Here is a 21,165-nt window from a genome sequence, read left to right on the forward strand (position 1 = left end):
AAATTTTTGACCACCCCTAGTCTAGTATTTGATTAAATGCTGCATGGCAAGCATTCCTGACTGATGTGCATATAAACAGAGAACAGAATTTTCTTTATGATGCTTTTCATATTCAAGGTAACAAAAAGCTTGCACAAATGTTAATGTGAAAAATATGGCTACTACGAGTGATTTCTCAAGGGGCATTAAATCCTCTACAGTGGTGCGCACACTGGCTGTCAACAAGTGGTTTTGAAAACTGGAAAGCAGGGAGAGAATTTCAGATTCGGGTTGGCAGTCCTTCGGACCTTGGGCAGCTTTGCGCTCGTATGACTGGTGTGTATCCTCCTCGGTATGGAGGAACTACAATTCAGTTCCCTGTTTGTTCCACAAAAGATGTGATGAACTGAACCAACTTCGTAGAGAAGTACATAAAACACAGTACCTTGAGAACCATGTGAAGCATCATTTGCAGGCCATTCTTGCCTGGATATTTCCCAGCAATGTTGGAAGGAGATAAGTTGAAGAGGTTGGCTCCTGTTTCTGTGCAGATAGCGTGGACCAACATTTTCTTTCCAACACCAGCGGGTCCAGCTAGTAACAAGGCTTTCACCAAAGGAGCCTTTTCATGGACTGTTTGGGAACCTGTAAAAAGTCATATGGCACTATTATTGCTTTCATTTAAGTCTGCCATAAAGGTAATAGAATGATTCTTCCTTTTTTTATTCACTGTAAATAATTTATAATGTGAATTCATTGTTTCCTTAATATGGCACAAGTGCTCTTGAGTTCCATTCTATATCACCAGAGCTGTGGCCGTAGCACGGTTGAGTTAACGTCCCTGTTTGCAGCAAAACTCAACCACCCTTATTTGTACCTTCTGAGGGGCAAACTTCAGCTCTAAATCTGTGTGAACTAAAAGGCAGGTAATTCATCGGTAAATTTTTGAGGACGGACGCTAGATAAGAGCACTGAAACAGAACTGCTGCTGGTGGTTATGTGTACAGGCAACAAGCCTGGTGCTCTGCACCGGGACAACTGCCTTCCCTCAGCTGTCAGGCAGAGTTAGAGATGTACCTGTGGCTTTAAGCTTTGCATTTGTTGTCAGAGCAGGTTCTTGCTTTCTGCAACTGGACAAGGGCACAGACTCATGTTGCACGTAGGACTAGCAGAATTCCTTCCTCCTGCTGTCTGAATTTCCAGCTGCCCCATCTTTAGAGAAAACTAATGGGACTATCTGTTGGAGCTGTGTTTGTCAGTGATTTTGAAACCAGCTGTTACCATGTGTTTTATTTTCTCTCCTTTAACTTCTGCATGCACTTTGCTTTTTTGGGTAGTTTTTCCTCTGAAATGTTATTGCTGTTCAGTAAGCATTGGAGACTCTAACTGTTTGTCACTTTAGGCTAGCTCTGCTCCAAAATCCTTCACTGCTGTTATTCCCTCTACGTGTGCCTGCTGAGGGTAGTGTTAGCTTATCTGCTGAGGAGCCAACGTTATTCCCCAGTCTGGAACATGGCAGTTGCATGTTGCAGAGCAGGTACGACAGAACTGCTAGGAGAAGGAGGATTCTTTTCTGTTCCCTTCATTTTATTTGGGTGAGAAAATGCAAATGCCAGGGTTGCTATGCTTCACTTGCTGTGCCAGCAGTGACGACTGCTCAGCATTTCTAAATCTGTCTCTATGGTCGCTCCAGGTAAATTCATTCTAGGCTGTAAGAAATACGCTCCATCACCTGGGAAAGCCTAGCAAAAACACCTGTGTTGTGAAAACAGAACTACAGAGAGAGATTTACGTGGTTGATGGTGACAGAATTTGTCTTCCCTGCAGCTCTGTCACTGTGTGAATGAGGTACAGGTGAACCTCCAGAGATGGAAGTAGCAAGAAATGTCAAATGCTTTATCCACATGCACTGGTAGTCCAGTAACATCACTGTCTCGATGCCTAAAAACATCCTGTGTCAGTAGTGGTGGTTGTTAAAGTCAGATTTGAAAACGTCTGGGAGCATCCACTACTTCTGCAGGTCTTTGAGACTGGTGTCTATCAGACCAGGGGTCTTGTAGGTGAAGCCAGCCCCAAAAGTGATGGGCTGTGGAGGGAGCCTATGGCTTAACCTGGAAAAGTTCTCCGGGTTAAGGGGGACAGCTAGGTAAGAATGGTATTTAAAAACAAATCCAATCAGGCTGCCTATCTGTGTCCTAATGGTTTAAGGTCCCAAATAAATGACAATGGACTGAGTGCTAAGATGAATGCCATTATTTCAGCACTGTGCAGGATGTAGTAAGTTGTCAGCCACCCAGGCTTTATTAATATTTGGTCGTTCCATACCAATCTATTACTATTACACATAGATTTATTATGAGGGGAGCAGCAGACTCCTCTGTGGTTAAAGATGAAGTATATCTTCTACTATTACTTCTCCTTTCAGCTGCTTATAATTTTCTCAATGCCATTTAAGCTGGAGCTTTCCTTGCCATCAGGTGACTATTTTGAGGAAAAACTTCACTTCTACACATACACAATTATATAATGATTAATTAGTTTTGAGACCAATTAAGTAAAATGTCATCCATAACATATCACCCCAAAGGTGAAACCATTCCTGTGCATTTTTTTGGCTCATGCAATTTCTTTTTTTTTTTACTCAAAGGCATTTTTCAAACTGCTATTGCAAATACTTTTTTTTTTTTTAACTAGTCCAGGGTCTCTTCTCCCTAGAATTTTTGCCAATTGTATAAATGGCAGAAAATTTATGGATTCTCTTTCCTCCTGCCTCGGGGGGTGTCTCGGGGCTTGATTTCACTAGATTAGATGGTGTTAAAACATAACCTTGGAGGAGTTATCCGATATGCGAAAGACCACATTGCAGTCAGTGCAGACAGGGATAACTGCTGAGCTCTCAGCTGACTGCGGTCAAACTTGCAGCCAACCCCTGAGGGTTTACCCACAACCAGCTGAGAGTGTTTCTGATGGGAAGAGCCCCATCCAGGTTGCAGGCAGGGATGCTGCTAGCATCCTGTTTGTTAACCTGACCCTTCAGATTGAGCTGTAGGGCAGAAGGAGCACTCTTCTCTTCCCGAAACCCGAACGAAGCAGACTTGTGCACTATTGCACCAAGCTTTCTACAACACATCGAGCCCGCTTTGGGGGCAGGGGGAGCCAGGAAATGCCTGAGGAGAGCCACAGAGCACGTATGTACAGAACAGCCCGAGCACAGGCCTTTCTGGAAGGTGTGCAAAGGGGAGGGAAAAGCAGAAGCTCTGTGTCATCTCTGCTCCATTTGCCGGAATGGGAGGCAGGGACACGTCAGCTATTTTGCCCTATAAAGGGGATCAGCAGACAATGACACAGCCTGGGGGAGGATATGCCTAGTTAAAATCCTCCGAAATCCAATCAGGAATGGAAAAGGTTGCAAGCAAAGTATGAGTAGAGGCCCTTGAGACAGGCATTTCTTGCAATCACTAGAGTTTGGCTTAATGCCATTTCCAAGTAAAATATGGGATAGATTTTACATCAACCCGACCCAGCAAAGCCTTGTTAGATATTGGCTAAGTCTGGCACTAAAACTGCAAGGGCATTTAAAAGTGTTCTCTCTGATGTACAAAATGTATTCAGACTAATTCCTTAAATGATTGCATTGTTTAGTACTGAGTAACATTAGCCAGCTTGTAAAAGGTAAATTGCAACCTTAGCCCTTCCCTTAACTTGATTAATTTTGATCACTGGAGCTTGTTTTAGCTATTATCTTTCCCAAGTGATTTCCTTTTATGTGCTGCCATTCACAAACTGTTAACATGCAAACAGAGATGGTATGGAAACGCAATACCTGACAATAGCATGTGCAAGCTCCTTTATGCACTATTAAAATGATACGGTCTTCACTCAGAAGGCTTAATTGAAAAACAATTATACTGCAAAATGCTTTAGATTACGATTAATCAAGCCCTGTCAAAGCTAGTAAAAATGCATGTTAGTGACAGGAAGCAAAGCCATTGTATTCTGCCCTCTAGTAATTTTTGCTGTGCTCTTACCTAATGGCAATATTCCATACAGCGCTATTAGCTGTCTGACATCTGCGAGAGAGGGCATTGGCTCTATATCTACCTGACGAAGTGTGGTCCCCAGATAGCTGTACTCGCCTGTAGGGAGGAAGCATGGGCTTAATAAATGTGACACTGCATTGTTATAAAATGCATAACTCAAGTAATGAAAAACTACCATAGAATACCAATATCATGTGCTCTCAGCAAACCCAGTACTGTCAAGGGACAGGGACTCAAACAGGGCAATATTGTTGTGGAATGTGGCCCTGAGAAATTTGAAAGGTGAACTGCAAAGGAAAATGAAGTTAAACACGCTGTGGACTTTCCCTTCCAGACTGTGGAAGGCGTTCAGCGGAGCAGTCGGTCTCGAGTAACCTTTTAAAGAAACTTTGTGGAGAAGAATCATTAGTAGTGCCATAAATCACACTGCTGGCAAAGGATTTCTAGATTTGGGATTTTGCAGGGCTGGAATCCCAGTGAACCATGCTCTATCAAAAGGATTCAAAAAGGGGGGAAAGACTTTTTTTAACAAGCTTTCCCCTGGCTGCATCACATCTCAGCTTCTCACTATGTTAGATGTTTAAGTGTGTCACCTAATTTGGTGGGGCTCTTTGCTTTGCAGTTCACCTTCTTTGTTCAAAAAAAAAAAAACCCCACAAAACAACCCAAGAAAACTAAAAATCCCTGACATGAACTGAAACGATCTAATTTTGCCTCAGTTCTTGTTACAGAGCCATAATCACATTGCTTGCCCTGTCAAAGTCCATATGCAAGACATGTTAGAGAACAAAGATCCAGAAGGATGGGCCACAAGCAGGAAAGCTAGTTGTGACGACGTAGTCAATGATTATTTTTTAGCATAAATTACATGTTGTTATGGTGAATATTATTGAAAAAATAATTGTATATTATGTTTTATTGGCGATAAAAAGGGAGAGCACTAGAGCTCTCTGGCGCAGAGGTATGTTAGCAATGGTTAAGAGAGAAAGTGGAGTTGTCATTTGGGGGCAAAAAGGTAGACAAGCCCTGGTGCAACTGCCCCCCTCCCCTCTGAAGAATAAAATTCATTTCAGGTTTTATCTTTTATTTAAGGAGAAATCAAAAGAACTGGATAGGAATTAATCTTCACAGATTTAATTAGAAGGCATCAAAGGGTTTAATTGCAACTGAACATAAATCACAGTGGATATTCTCTGACTAATTTAGATAAGGTCACCAAGAAAATTAGTTCAGTGATGTCGGTTTGTCATAGAAGGGGGACATTTCAGTGCCTTTACTCGCTGTGTAGCACAATTCCACTCTTTGTCCTTTTGCCAGGAACTGGGAGTCAGTGACCTTCCTTAGACTTCAGTCCTGTAAGAGCTGAGCAGATGAGGACTTATTTTTCTGCAGGCTTTGACTGTGTCCTCAGACCCTTAAAGGGAGGGGTTGTTTTTGATTTAAAAAAAAAAAAAAAAGCTAGGTCCAGATCCTAGGCCAGCTTTAAATACCTTCTGTATCTTGTTCTGACAGCTCAAGAAGCATGCCTGAGTTTTGAGTGGGGAAGAGCCGGCTTTGACGGTCTGGGCCACCTCCTTGCTGCCTGGTCTGCATGGGCGAGCATCTGTGCTGGGACACACAGGGGACCTGGCAGAGGTGTAGGCAGCCAGGTGAATATTGCTAGGCTCTGCGCTTCTATGCCCAGTATCTTCTTCCCAGTATGCTGCTGGGAAGTGAAGGCTCCTAGTGTAACTTGGAGCAGCCTTTGTGTTGCTCGAAGCTGTAGAGAAGCCAAGGCTTCCAAACCTCAGGGTCAAGGGAAGATGGCCCAAAGCCATCTCAGCCTTTTTCCAAGTTTGATGTTACCAGCTGTTAATTATTATCCACTGGCTAAGATGTGCTTTAAAAACATCTGTGGTAGGGAATGTTTGTTGGACAAAAGCGACCTTGATGGTGCTGGCTGGGTGAACGAAGGAATAATGAAAATCTTCCATTACTTTACTTCGTGATCTTTAATGAGCATAAAATGGATGGAATGCTTGTTAATTCAGCCTTCAACAGAGTGGGCAAAGACTCTGAAGGCAGTAATTGGTGCTTCTAAGAGTTTATATAAACATGGCATTTAGAGGTGATGTACAAGAATCTAGCTTTTTCTGGCTCAGATACATACTGTACGAACAGCCAGTGGCATTGTGGCTTCTGGATGTCTGCAAATTCAAATAATGGTGGCCTTTGAAACAACCGAATCTTGGGGTTTTTTTGCTGCTAAGGTTGCTGTGATTTTACTGTATGTCACCAAATGCTTTTGGAGGTGGTGTCAGACCTCTGTGCAGCCTGCAAGTGGGCTTTTTGGTTTTTTTTTTTTTTTTCTCTGGGTAGAGCACAGGCAAGCATGTCTGACTGCAGCTGCAGGTAACAGAAACTGGGCAAGAGGACTGTGAAATGCAGAACTAGGCAGAGTTGCATCTTACTCAAATCAAGGGCCAGATACGCCTCAAAGCACTGCTCAAAGTTCATGGGCAGTCAGGGAGGTGGAGGTAAGGGGGTGAGTCTTCTCTGCTGAATGAACCAATGCTGAAGGTATGGCTTTTGCTGTTCTCTGGGAAATAGTCTGCATGGATTACGACCCCTAGTCTGACAGACTTGCACTGTCTTGCCAATGCCTGGCCAGGGCTCCTTAAAGGATGTCCTGGTTCCACCTCAGAGTGGCTTGTGACATCCGAAAACGTTCAAGGCTTCCAAGTGTTAGTGCTTGGAGCTAAGCACCAGCTTTACAAACAGGTCCTGGTTTCAGTAGCAGAAGTGAAAGGTACTAAGCACCCTGCAGAATCAGACTTGATTTGCATACGTGGCTTTAGATATTCAAGTCTGAAAGTCCTGAAAGTGTAATTACTCTTGAACTCGCTCTTGACTGGAACTAGGGGTCAGTGAACATTGAATGGCTAGAGGTTTGTGGTTAGATTAAACACCGTATTAGCTGTAAAATGTGTACTTTACCAACATAATCGGAGAGATTCACGGTCTTGGCTTTTATTAGTAATCCTTCTTCCACTAGTTCCCTGTACAGAGAATCGATGGTCCTACGGACAAGAGACATCACTCAGAAATTCTAGGGCACTGTAAGTAAAAGCTCAGTCCTTCAATAACTGAACTAGCTTGAGAGTTATTTATGTTTCCTCAGCTTTATAAATGTATCTTGTAGCTCAGAGGTAGTTAGTGCCATCAATATGAAATCAATAAGTACCATTTTCTGCATTATGGCAAGGAATCTCTTTTAGTACCTCACACACTGCGTGGTTCCCTCTCACACCGATTCCATTACCCATTTCCAGGTGATGCAAGATCAGTTATGACTTGTGTAATAGACTCATTCATTAATATCAATTACTGGGAAATTATTTTTAAATTATACAATAATAGCAATCCTAACATTACTATACCTATTCACTTAGCTCTCCAATTAGTAGTAATTCATTAATTCTTCTTGGAATTTATTCTGTTTGCAATAGACAGCCTCATCTCGTCAGGAACATACTGGGAATGACTTGATCAGAGCAACCAGCGGTCCACCCACTGCAGTGTTAGGGTCATGCTGGCCAAAGGAGGATCAGGGGAAAAACGTACAGTGGAAACAGGCAAAACTTCTCCAGTGGAATGGTTTCTTCCTATCTCCATGAGGGGCTGGAAACAGCTCCCAGTAATTGAGGATTTAATACACTTACATTTGTACCCAGTTTTCTATTGGTGTGGATGTTCTCCACACTCTCTCTTTTGCAGTTCTATCTAAGTATTAGTGTCAATGACACTTTTGGCACTAGGATCGACAGACTGATACTGCTTCAAGGATTACATAAAATGAATAAGCCTGTTGGAAATTCTTGCTGTATTGTTAGTATAAACAATACTGCTTTAAATCTTTTTAGGTCTTTCACTGTTTGTGCGCTTTTCACATCCTCTTCCTTCAATATCTGAGCTTTTTTGTCTTTGTCACCTATCTTAATTGGGATGTTCTGGTATGGCTACACTAAAAATATTTAATAGCGACTCTCAGCTGGCTAATAAAACTACATACATAATTTGAGGTCTGCAGCCTGTTTCCATTTCAGCTGGGAAGTTTTATGTTTATACAGTTAGTGGCACAATTAATATAGGAGTAGTAATAAGCAAATACAAAATTGAATGCACTTTCAACAACGTAGATTTTGCCACTCTGACTCTTGCTTTCATTCTCGGTTATTTTTATGTCAAGTATGCATCATAAAACAAGCAGAAGGTAGAATGGGACTAACCTGACAGTTCTTTTGGGAGCATGACTTCTACTTTTCCTGTCTTATTATTTTTACTGTGCAAGCTTAATGATGCGTGCCCTGAGTCTCCTCCAAGTAAGTGCAATGTGATCGGTCTTTGTTGACTAAAGCCGCCTGTGTCCCCTCCACCATGCCAAAAGAGAGATGAACCTGAGCTTCTCTTGGTTATTTCTGAAATGCTTCCTCCTTCCCTGCTCAGCAAGGAAAAGCAAAGCATGGAGCCAAAATGCCACCTAAACTCTGATTAAAAGCCAGCTACTAAAAAGCTTGTGTTCTTAAATGGCTGTATGATGTACTAAGTTTATATATGAAGAAGCAGGTATGTGCAAGAGTAACTTTAAAAGCACAGAATATATGCATCCTTGTTAGACTTTGGCACTGTTCTTGTAAGAGAGGTTATGCTCTGTTATAATCCATGACATGTTTATTTTAAATATTTGCTTGGAGAGGGTTTTTTTTCTTTTATTACAAAGCAGGTAAAGAGATCATTGACTGATTGTGTAGCGCTAGCACCCAAATGATCTAGTCCAGGTCTTGCTGTGCATGTCTTGTACAAATGGATTTGTGGGGTGAATCCTATGTGCTTCCTCCTGCGGTGATTGAGTGTGTTTGTCTTCATGCTGTTCTCCAGCCCTGCTCTCTTGGGAGCTGGGTCTGCTCCTGCCTGCCTGCTGCTGGGTCAGCAGGTCCCAGCGGCGATATCTCTGCGTAGGTGTCTGTGTTATGTGTACAGGTGAAAAACGGCCGGATTATCAGTGAATGCATCACGAGCTCACTGAAAATGTAATGTCAAAAGAAGAAATCCTCTCAAATCCTCCAAATAAAATAGGGTGCTTAAAAGAGCAAGGGTACACAAGAAATTGCCGGTCTGCTAGAACTCTTATTGATAAATAAGACTGATTTATGACATGTACCTTATACCTCAGACATGAAGGGTGATTTACAGAGTACAGGGGCCTGTCTGCAGCCTCCCTTATCAGGCTTCAGCTGGGATGGAAAATCTGGGATGGAAAATCTGACAGTCAACAGAACTGCCAGGTGCTTCTGCACCTGCGGAGAGGATGGGAGAGAGGCAAATGGGGCCAAGATCCTGCCGAAATGTCACATGTGCTTAGCTTTGCATACTGGAATTAACCTGACTGAAGTTAATGGAGACTGGCCCTGGTGGTGTGCTGTTGCAGAATGGGGATCTTAATTTGTATGCGTTGTTGAAGATGGGGAAAAACAAGGTCTGTGCTGTGTAGCATTAAAGCAGTGTTTTGTTGCCCTGTTATTTGTGGTGCTGCGAAGCCATCGGTCAGGGAGGGGCAGTGGGAAGGTTGTAGCGTTCACTGGGAATGCAAAAAAGGTTTTAGCTAAAGTGTATGTGCTTTGAGTTCGTAAAAGATTTTTTTTTTTATCATCTAGGCTTTTAATGGGTATTTATAGCTGTTAGTAAAAAGGTTTTATGTATTGTAGGGCTCCTGATGCTGGTAAGTGTAGCAGTGCTGAGATGCTCCTTGTGTTAATTAAGAGCTAAAAGGGTTGATAGCATATCTAATGCAGAGGATGCAGTCTCATTGTCTGAATCTCAGGTAAACAGGTCTTCTCTTTACCTGTCAGGAGTTAGATCTTCCTCCATCTCGGGTATCTTTTTCCTCATGGTAGTCTTTTTTTTCTGAGGACCACAAAAACAGGCAGGAATTAGTGACCTCAGTACAGATATATATATAGATATAGATATAATTTTTTTTAATGTACTGAAGCAAAGTGAGGGCTGGAACAGCAAATATTTCAGTGTTTGAATGTGGCCCTTGTTACTGAAGGAACCCAAAGGGAAAAATCATATCCTTGAATGCCCTGAGGGAAAGGAAGTCATGTCCCCGTTTCCAAAAGCACAGGAGATGTTCCCATTTATAAGTGCCTCACCAAGGCCCGGGAGAGGTGAAGCACCCCTGGGCTGAGAAGCTGTGTCCAGCCTACAAGTCTCATGCAGATCCTGTGGCAGATGCTCTTGAATGGACTCTGCATGAAGTAACCTGGGGCTGCTGCTGCTTCCTTCTAGAATCCAGCTGCTCAGGGAGCCTGTATACCTGACCTGCAACCATCACCAGTGAGCGCCCAACAGCGCCGTACTCCAACGTGATCAGTCCCGCTCCTTCCAGTGGAGGTTGCATACAAAAGAATCCCAGGGTCATTTGCTCTGAGAGAAAACTCTTCTCTCCTTCCTTTTTGGGGCCACGACTCTGTGGCTGAGTGGGTATGGCCCTTACCCAAGCGGGAAGCAGGAAGGAAAAGGGTGTGGGGTCCAAGTAGCTGCTCCAGAGACTGTTCATGCTTTTTTTTTTTTTTTCTTTTTTTACATTGGCGTAAAATATATAAGCAGCTTCCCTGAGGGTCACGCAGGGTGCTTACAGCTGGACCAGGACCTGAAACCAACCCTCCTGAGTGCCTGGCTAGCCTCCTAACCATCCTTTCTGCCTTCTTTTTCCTAATGCCTCAGGGAAGAAGCTTGAAGAGGTCAGAAAAACACGACCTGCTCTTCCCTTGATATCTTCACCACACTTTCACTATGGGAAGATTTTGACTTGTGTGACTAGTTTCTTTACATACTGCGAAAAACCCATGGAAAAACATAAATGAGAAAGATGTGAATCAGTAATGTCAAGCTCCTCCAGCTCACAAGCCATAAAGGTGGTTAGGGATAACTAGTAGTGGAGAGGGCATCATTAATCCATGTTAGTGCCCACCACTGGTGTCCATACTTAAGTTCTGCAAAGCACTTTAGGATTACTTCAGTGGAACTATTTACGCAGTGACATTTGTGCACCATGCGATTTCTTCAACAGCTTAAATTTAAGGATATGCTTAAATGCTTAGCTGATCAAGACAGCTTATTCTTTCCAAAAGTTTATGTTCACTTTCCTGGGAATACAGTCATTTAGTCTATTTTTTGAATAGTGAATACTTCTGCAGAGCTCTAGAGACTATGTTGTTGAGTTTAAAAAATCCTATCCAATTATCTGGAAAATGCTGGTGGTTTTTTTTTTCTAGAATGGATCAGTAGTGTTCAGATATATATCAACTGTAAGTCTTCAAGGACAGTCGCAATGTAAATAACCTATAGTTCAATCATCCGTTACTGTTTACAATGCAACAAAGATAATCTAGATGAAAATGTAAATTAAACCCAGAACTATATGGATAAGCTAACGGGGAAAAGGGTGATGTTTTTAAGTTTTGAAGTAGAATAATGCAAACAACTCTGTATCTGCAGAACTACACCTTGGGTTTCTTTACATAAATAAGCTTGGCAGCAAATGCTCGTTAGAATGTGCCAGCAGGGTTTTGTTTTAAAGAAAAGGAATGGGAAGAACAAAGCATATGCCATGCTGTTTTAACAACTGAGGAAACTGAGACTGTCAACGGTTTATTTCTGCTGTTCCTCCAGCTTTGTCTCTTTAACCTTTATTCCAACAAGCTAGAAATTACATATCATGGGCTCTGACTGGGAAGAAAAGCTCATTTCTACCTATGTAAAGACACTAAGCATATGTTGAATTTATTGGCCAACTGGTATTGTGTCCTCAAGGCAGCTTCACCGATAAAGTAACTCAAGAGCAAAACAAAAATGAACTATGCAGGGGAAAAATGTGTTTTCCTAATTAACATCAGCATTCATGGGAAATTTGGCAAACAATGAGATGCGATAAGGGGAAATATGAATTGTAGACAATGGCTTTCCTCCAAAATGTCTTATTGGGAACTGCTTTTATTTAGAAAATGATAATGTTTAATGAATGTGAACATGCTCATCATTTATAATGGAAATCTCCTTGTTTCTATCTCTGAAATGTCAGTCTAGCTTCTGTGTAGCCATCCATTTACTCGGCTATTTTCTGCTTTGATAAGTCACATGTAGTGAACTGCACGAGCTATTAGTTGGCAGATGACAGAAGACTCTCTTCCGTGCTCAGTGTGGTATCTTGTCTTACTGTGTGGGCTCATGAAAATATTTTGAGTAGCTCAGAGGTTGATAATGAGCAAACACGGACCAGATTTCAGACCAGATTCCAGAGCGGAGCGTCTCTGGCACCAGAAGGGAGAGGGTAGCCAAAATGTCTCATTGAGGAAACTGTCCCATGTTGGAACTGCAGGATCTGTGTCACCCTTTGGCTGTGATCATGCAAGTCCTGCTGCCATCAGCTGTCCGCAGCTACTGCCACCTAGTATGTGGAAAAGTAACGAGGGGGAAGTACCCCTGTGGTTTAAGGGAAATGAAAGTGTATAAGCAGCAGTCTATGAAGCGTTTGGGTGGATTCCTTGGATCATGTGTGATGCTTGGATGGGAGGCTGAGCAAGTGCAGATTTGCACCGTGTGTGCATCTGCTCCGGACTGAGAAGTCTTTTCTGGTAATGCCAAGATATAGAGAGCAGCTGCTGATACTTGTACTGAAAAAGTCCTTAGATAAAGATGTTCTGATTATTAAGCTCTTACTAAATGAGGGGCTCTGATCTCTAAACCCTGTTGGATTTAACTACAGCATCCAAAGAGGTTACAGCCCCCATGGCTGGCTGAGAGCTCTGGGTGCTGATCTCCATCAGCTACACAAAATCCAACAGGGGTTGTGAATCACTGTCCTCAAACCCAGCCTTTCTTCAATTCTGACCCAGCCTTGTCTTCTGGCCTGATTCACTATGGCTTTACCCTTATCAAGTCTTTAGACTGATATCAATAGTCTTGTCAAAGCCATTGCTATAGTTAACTTCCTGTGGTTTTCTTTGCTTCTGCCCGGCTGCATCAACAAGGGATATCCAAAGCTGTGCCAAGATGCTAGCAAGGCCTATTTCAGAAGCAACTTTTACACGCTTAGGTTCCCATGTCCCCTCTTTCTGTTTTTTCTGAATCCTGGCCATGCCTTTGTGTATGTGTGGGTGTGTTCACTTGCAATGGGTTGCTTTACCTGCAGTTGGATCGGAAACAAATCCTTGGAGGAGCAGAGCAGGAAAAGCAGCACAATGGGCTTGATAAAAAGCACTCTGATAAGCACTCAAATGTAACTTCCAGGTCAGTAACTGCAGAAAACTGATGTGTCAGCTCTTATGTTGGGTGGAAAGCCAGTTTAAAGAAGCTAGGTCTGTGGTGGTTTACTTGGCTGCAGATTCCCAAGAGAAACACTCTTGGCTGCTAAGCCCTCTGGGTACATGGCACCCACCTAGAAAGAAATACTCGTGCAAAGCTAGTGGGTTGTGTTGAGCCACCCAAATCGGAAGCTTGGGCCGTCAGCAGAAAGGGGTGCACTCAGAACAACAACGTTTCACTAAAAAGTTTGCGCTGGCACGAGGATGCCACCAACATTTTAGAAATCAAATACTTTGGAAAATGCTAGCCCTTTCACTTCAGGTGGTTTATAACAGGCTCCTCTAGGCTGGGTTGGGGACTTAGACCTCCTGACTTTTCTTTGCCAGCCTTCCTAGACATCAGTGCCATATCCCTCCCTAGAAGGCAATCTCCCTTCAAATCTCTCCTCAGCCTGTTTTTACACAGGTACTTAGAATCCCAGCTTGCTGATCCATGGCTGGGCAGATGACAAGCTGCCACCGGGCGTAGTGAAGAAAAATGCAATTTGCAGCAGAGCTGAACCACATTCCTTTGTTTCTGTTGTATCCTCATCCCCTCTCCTGTGACAGTCAGCAGATCCGGAGCTACCTGGAGCAATCAGAGCCCAGCACAGCGTGTCTCTTAACAAGGACACTTGTGCTCTATACCCTATCAATGCTGGACCGTAAGGACAAATAATAGTGGGACAGTCTGTGCGGTGAGATGCTTCCAACACGGACAGAGGTACAGGATCTGTGCCTCAGATGATAGCAATGTGGCTTGTTGCATATTAGGTGCAATCTAATTAGTTCAGGTATTTCCAGACCAGCCTACTGGTCTGGAGACCCATTTGTAATGAGAAGAGCAATTTGCCTTTCCACCCAAGATGATTCTTCCACAAAGGTGGCAAATGGGCTTTTTATCTTCAGGGGCAATAACAGCAATTCTTGGTAGGGTTAAGTGTCAGCTTTTACCATGAAGTGGTATTTGAAGGTTTGGGAGCCAGGGGTAAAGTTCAGCCTAGAAAGTACGGTGCATGGAAATGAAGGAGCGGCCTACTGGTATGCCTGGAGCTGTTAAATTTTGTTTATCTAAGACCTGAGCCATCTGAAACACCGACTGGAAGGGAGCAGTTAGCTTCTTTATGCTTTCCCTTTAGAGTCCAGTTCCAAAACATCCTCACCGAATTCCCCACAAAAGGGACTTTCAAACAGGATTTCAAACTCAAATTATTTCCTGTGGGTCAGGCAGATTTTTTTTTAATATGGACTTGACAGAATTTTTTAGAGTTGTAAACTACTTATCCTGAGGTGCGCTTGAAAAGGCAGAGGGGACATCTACCCCTGGGTAGTGACTACTCCCTGACAACAAAAAAAGCCCTAGTTTCCACTGTGGTGTCTTCCTGCAAAGAAAGTAGAAGAAAGCCTTCCTTATAACAGAGGGGATGGCCAAATGTGGCATCGTGAATTTGGGGTAACTGCCCCTAGACAGAAAATTCCACTTGTAAGAGTTCACTTAAGGAAATTACCCTTCCTTGCCCATTCCCCACTGACAGAGCACAGAAAAAGGTTTGATTTCTCTGAAGAATGTTGAATCCTCCTGAAAATGCTTTTCTTTGCAGAATATCCCTTTTTGGGGGGGGGGGGGGAACGTTTTATATTGTGCTCCAGACGTGTTCATGGCTACAATGAGAATCCAAACCCACCGTTACTTCACATTGCATAGCTGGGGAGAGACATATGGGAGCCAGGATGCGGTAACACATGCCTTGAAAAACTAGAGGACTTTTGCTGAATAACAAATCAATAATCTGCTTCGAAAACTTTCCAGCTCATATGATTCTTGTTATATAGGCCAGATTTTTGTAAAGCAGACCTGAAGTCTGTGTGCACAGGTATGCACACACTGTGTTGGTTTATGGACTTGAGATATTTATGCAAATAACTAATTAGAAAAAGCCTTTGCCAATGCCAATTGGACATTTCAAATAGTTTTGCCCAGGGAAGATGTGTTTTGACTAGAACTGGATACCTCCTCCTATTCCCCACCCCTAAAATAGAACTGTTTTGGGTTTTTTTTCAGCTAAAATCTTTAGGGAATTTGTATTATTTAATTAGTACTACTTTCCCCTCTTCCCCCCACCTCATTCTCTCAGGCTACTGGCACAACTTGGGAAAACAAAAGTTAAATAACCTTCCTCCACCCAAAACCATTCCAATGCTACATTGAAGCGGAAAAAAAACCAACAAAACCAACCCTAGCATAAAGCTTTATAATTCCAGTGTGACATTTTGAAGCAGTTTTGACCAGCTGATCTAAATGCATCTGCCCATGACAACTTTGGGAAGATTGTTGCAATATTTTGTCTGTGTATCTTAAGCCTCCCTATTTTTGAAACAGATTTAGCAATCCAATTGGTATCAGTTTTCAGAGTCGCTCCAGACTTGTGTAATTAAATTGCCCCTGCACATTTTGTCAGGTGAAAGAGCATTTTTAAAGATAATTTGAGAAGTAGTACAGCAACAGCAAGTATTTGCATGCTAAAAGGATTATAGAAATGAAATACAATGTGAGATTAGGGTTGGCTATTTGCCCTGAGGATTTTAAGTGGATCTGCTGATTGAATGGTAGGGTCTGTAAGCTTTGAGTTATTTTGCACTGACATGATCTATAGTTTAAATGCTCGGGTAAGGAATTCAGGGAACCCGCGAGCTGTGGAATTCTGCATATGGTAATGCTGTGAAACTAGATGTGAACATGATGTGTGCTGTGTTTCAGTGAGTAACACATTAAAAATAATGTATGTCTTTAACCTATTTTATATGCTTAAATAAACTTGGCTTAATTGCAAGTTCCCAAACACTTCAATAGTAAGTAGCAACACAATTAATGCGTGTCTGGCTGTATGTGATCTGTGTGCTGTTACAGATAAATGAAAGGTTACACCAAAACATTCAAAATGAATTTTTTTGGTGTACAGTTTTGAAACGCGTTAACCAATCCTCATTTAGGAGGAAAACAGCCAGCAGCTGGAAAACTTACTGGCACCCACATCCAGGGTTCCTTCCTTGGAAGAATGTATTAATCTGAGCCCGTCACCTTAAAGAGAGGGATTGCCTGGATTTTCCTGTTTGACTGGATCAGAGGATTTCAAGAGGGTGTGTATCCCTCTTGAAAATCTGGTCTATCTTGTAATGATTTATCTCTGGAATAGTTCAACTTGTCCTAAGCAATATTTATACAGGTTAAAGGATAATAATAGCTAAAAGAAAAGGCTCTGAAAAAAGCCACGGGTGAACAGACTTTTAAATGCTTCTGACTTGAGATTCAGTAAATGTTTAGGGTGGACACTTTGCTATTGGTATCTGTGAGACTAGGATACCCCTGTATCTGGGCAGAGAATTGAGATCTACCCTGAATTCTCCCAACTCGCTGCTCTTACCTTTTCACTTTTTCTTCCTTTTTTCTGTTTGTCACTCTTCTCTCCATCCACAGCCAGTTTGAGATTCTCCAGTTTCTGTTGCATCAATTCATCAACCTACCCAGACAAATACAGTTGAATCTAAGTCTTCTGCCACCACACCTCAGACAAATGTTCGGCTAAACAAGTGTTAAAGCAAAGAACAGATAGTAGGGACTCTGGAAGGAGGTAAGGTCTATGCTAGGGCCAGTTCTTACAGCTGTAGAGAAATATACACAGGCAATGCACATTATTAGTGTCCTCTTACTATTGTAAGCACACCTGCACTCTGATCTCTTCCTCCACTTCTTCCCGTTTCTCTTCTTTGATCAGCTCCGGGTCATGATCCTGGAGAAAATCCCATCCCTCGTCTCTGTTCTGCCAAACGGCTGTTATCCAAAAGAAAGAAAAAAGGGGAGAAAAGTTACAGAAGCCATTGGTTTCTCCAACTGCTTCTGGAGGCAAAAAATAGGTAGTTGTAGCCAGCTTTTATTAAATTATTAGCTGTATGAAAGTAACGGGCTCTAGGGACCCTTACCAAGTTCAGAGCCCTGTTGTGTTAGGATCTGTAAATCTTGAGGTTAACTTTTTTTTTGCCTTGGGCTGTAAATTGGTATCAGATTTCAGGAGGATAATGGGATATGGAGGTTGTCATTTTCTGGTTGTAAAGCTGAATGCCTGGAGCGTTGTTCATCTTCAAGAGCAGGCAGAATAGTATTGGCCGAACCATATCGTGCCCGATGTTGGCATTCTTTTTCTCTCTGTTTAATGGCATAGTGCTTAAATCTTTACCGTGAAGAAGTCACAAAGATGACTCCTGTCCTGAGGAGTGTGCTCTCTATGCATGTCTCTTGGCTGGTGTAATGTAGGCTTGGGGACCAGAAGAAGGTGTTTAATTTGAACCAGGAAGTTTCCTTGTTCTCTCCTGCTCAGTTATTTAATGCTAAGTTAAAGCTGCTGCAACCTTGCGAGTTAGCCTTTGTAGTAATTCAGATGAGGTTGAAATATGGGCCAGGAGCACTGGAATAGGCATAAAAGCCTGCACTGAGCACGTGGAAATGGGAGTGAGAGGGGACAGTGAGTCTGACAGAGCAATAACCTGTATCCAACCCACAAGTGACATATGGCCGCATGGAGTTTTAACTTTGTCTGGGGAGTCTTAAGCTTGATGCAGTAATTGAGAGGCAGTCGAAGCCTTCTTCCAAAAAGAGACAAGGCCCACCTGATACCGCACCTCTGTTTCTTAGTGTCGTGCAAAGGATAAGTAATAAGGAGACCTAACTCCAGGAACAAAGTAAGCTTGTGCAAACTGATGATCAAAAAAAACCCCCCTGTTTATGATAAAGTAGCTAATGATCCCAAGGTGCAGTTCTTTATTTTTGTTCAGGCAAACTGCAATTTGCTTTTTAGAGAGAAAACTAAATGAAGTCTGGCAAGCTCTGTGAGTATCTGAATTCTCCGCTATTAGCAAAAGGTACCTTTTTTTAATGGAAACGCCTCTCTTCTTTCTACATTTTTTTTTTGAGCTAATTTGAAGGAAGACAATTCATATCTTTCATTTCCTTGCATTTCAAGCCCCAACAGTATCTTTATAAATGACAGGTAATCTCCAGCAGTATGTGCTAATTCAATTTCCAGGCGATTTAAAATGACAGCTTTCCACTTTAAGACATAGGCTCCTTTATGAATCTGTTTTGTACAGGGTACTCTTTCCTGTACCCACTGCCGTTTCTAAGGCACTATAAATTCAGGAAGGTTTTCACAGTGCCCATAGGAGATCATTCAAGTTTTAGTCCAGTTAATATAATACTGGCTGCTATTTCCATCCCCTACGAATTTTCAGAGTCCAATTACGTGGAGAGTATTTGTGGCTTTACACATAGGGAATAGTTTTTGCAGGTGAGTAGTCTTAATTTCATAACTGAAAATGGTAGAGATGGAGTAGGACAGTGGATTTTTTGGTAATGAGGAAAGGAACTCAAAGGTATAGACATTAATTTCTTTAAACTACTTGCGGGTCATCAGATGGCGTGACAGAAGTCACGTAATATTTCAAGAGGGGAAAGCTGATTTGCCCTAGTTAAAAGGTACCTCCTCCAGGGTTACCAGCCTGGAATTTCAGCCTTGGGGAAAGGGGATGTTACATGGGAGTTATGTGAATTTTTAAACACTTTCCTGACTGGGTCAACAGGTTGCAAGTGCTATGTTTTCACAGGAGTACTAGGTTTTAGACATTTATTTTTTCATAGAGGGATCCACAGATTTTTATTCTGTTTTTTTCATAATTGTTTATTGTCGTTTTGTAAATTGATTAGTGGTTAATATCCACTGCAGGCAAACCAGTGACAGTCCCCACCGATTAGGCAGCTGCCTCTGATATTACCTGGCAATGAGCTTTCAGAGTGCTATATTAGCCACTAGGTTAGAGGTCCCTAATTTTAGAAAAGATGAATAACTCATAGGTGTTAGATGCTATGTTGTTCTTTTATAGATCAACAAAATGTTTCAAAGTTATTTTTAAAGTAAGGTCAGGAGGCTAAGGATGTTATGTTTTCACTGGCTGGTCAAAAGAGTCTGGTATTTTGTTACAGACAGGGTCATCCAGCTACGGGAGCTATTTCTGCACGTGTGTGTATGCAGTGCAATTTATATCATCTCTTCTAAAAGAGCGCACGCTTATCTTTGGATTATTTTATATGCATACCTCTCTAGCTCGGGACTCAAAAGACAGTCCAGTCCACTAACGTGACCGCTAACATCACCATCTCAGCGGCATTAGTTTTCACTCTGCAGACCAGTAGGTAATTCCGATATCCCTGGATTTCAGAGAACAGCTTGTGACTAATAATTGAAATATATTTATCTGAAGCATGAAGCTTTTGTTAAAATGGCTATTTTCAACCTCCTGGCAAAAGGATTTGAATCTTTTGATGCCTGGTTAAAAATAAATACTATCGCCCCACCTTAAAGTTTGGGCCATGGAGTATTTGGGTTGAACTCAAAATATTCCCTGCAACACCAAGCAAGTCATAAATATCAAGTGGCTGTCTGTATAATGGGGGAAATAGCACATTGCTGCCTTGCAGCACAGGGTACTGCAAAAATAAAACCCAGGAAGACGGAGGTAATGATTCAGACTGCTTACATTTGCTCCACATAGACTCTTGCTATTTCAGTGTAAAAGTAGATGTTACACAGAAACTGGCTGTTTCCAATAACAGTATATAAAATAAGTGTTTTAGAGCTTGGCAAATGTAGTTTAGCAACTAGCAAAACTGCCAGATACAGTTCTAGAAGAATAAAAGTCTTCATGAATTCCAGTGAAGTTTAGGTAGTAGCTCTAGCTTGGTAGAGGAAGAAGAAAAAAAATTGGGCTGGAAAAGCCTGTAACTGAAATGCTTAGATCTTTGTGAAAACTGATCCACATCTTTTTAAATATTTAAGTACCTGAAGAACAAAGCAACCAGTTTCAGGGGATGGGAAGACTTTCTTAATTGTAAGTGTTGGGGGGGACGTGTGACTAAACAAAAACGTTTGTTGTTTGGTCAGCTATCATTTAGGTAAACTTTAGGCGCACTCATAAGGGTCTCTAAATGATTCCATTGTAGGCATCGGATAAAAACCTTTCTTAATCAAGCTCCCTTACTTCAATGATGTTTTCAAGATTTATGCACTAATAAATTTGAACTTCTGTGCAAATTGTGATAGTAACTGAGCTATTCCAACATAAGAATAGAAAAAAGTTCCCAGTGTAGAAAGACCAAACTCAAACTTCTTTTTTTTTTTTTTTTTTTTCTAAACAATTCTGCTACTGAAATGAAAGCAGACTAAAATTAAAAATACAAGAAACTGTTTACACTGTGTTCTGGTCAGAAGTTGTTCTAGATTTGATTCTGGAAGCCTTGAAAAAAAGGAACCTTACGCGTGGCCAGATTAAAAGTAAAATTATTCTGAACAACTACCAGGTAGTATTGTGATAAAGGGTGTCCTGCAATAAAAAGCACTAAGCGCTTGTGAATGAGGCAGGGGACTGTGCTGTGTGGAGGAATTAACAGCTGTTTACTAAAAATAAATATGGTGTCAAATAGACTTGGTTCACTAGGAGGGAAAAAAAAAAAACACCTGAAGTTTAACTGAACAGCTATAGACTCTTACTGTGCACGAGACAGAACTGCAGCTATTCTTTGAAGCTTGCAAGAGAGTTCTTTCCACTCTGAGGATTTCTGGTTGTGCTCTCTGCAGAAAATGGTTCCTTCTTATGTGCCTTTAGAGCTAGGGGAGTAGCTGTCAGCTCCGGCAGGATGGGCTGGAGATGAGCAT

The 21,165-nt window shown here is 41.9% G+C and overlaps 1 protein-coding gene and 1 long non-coding RNA gene across 4 annotated transcripts in view; one reads left to right on the plus strand and one right to left on the minus strand.

Annotated features, from left to right (window-relative positions):
- LOC127018447 (uncharacterized) overlaps window positions 1–21,165 on the plus strand; it is a 76,389-nt gene that overhangs the window by 28,824 nt on the left and 26,400 nt on the right. The gene's annotated exons all lie outside the window — the stretch shown is intronic.
- IQCA1 (IQ motif containing with AAA domain 1) overlaps window positions 1–21,165 on the minus strand; it is a 111,186-nt gene that overhangs the window by 21,034 nt on the left and 68,987 nt on the right. The window contains exons 10-15 of the mRNA XM_050900057.1: window positions 17,128–17,234; window positions 16,828–16,923; window positions 9,901–9,962; window positions 6,996–7,078; window positions 4,008–4,115; window positions 425–624 (exon numbers count right to left, since the gene is read on the minus strand). Of these exons, the coding sequence (XP_050756014.1) occupies window positions 425–624; window positions 4,008–4,115; window positions 6,996–7,078; window positions 9,901–9,962; window positions 16,828–16,923; window positions 17,128–17,234 (656 nt within the window). The remainder of the gene's footprint in view (window positions 1–424; window positions 625–4,007; window positions 4,116–6,995; window positions 7,079–9,900; window positions 9,963–16,827; window positions 16,924–17,127; window positions 17,235–21,165) is intronic.

This window comes from Gymnogyps californianus, chromosome 7 (assembly GCF_018139145.2).
Source record: "Gymnogyps californianus isolate 813 chromosome 7, ASM1813914v2, whole genome shotgun sequence".
Taxonomy (NCBI): domain Eukaryota; kingdom Metazoa; phylum Chordata; class Aves; order Accipitriformes; family Cathartidae; genus Gymnogyps; species Gymnogyps californianus.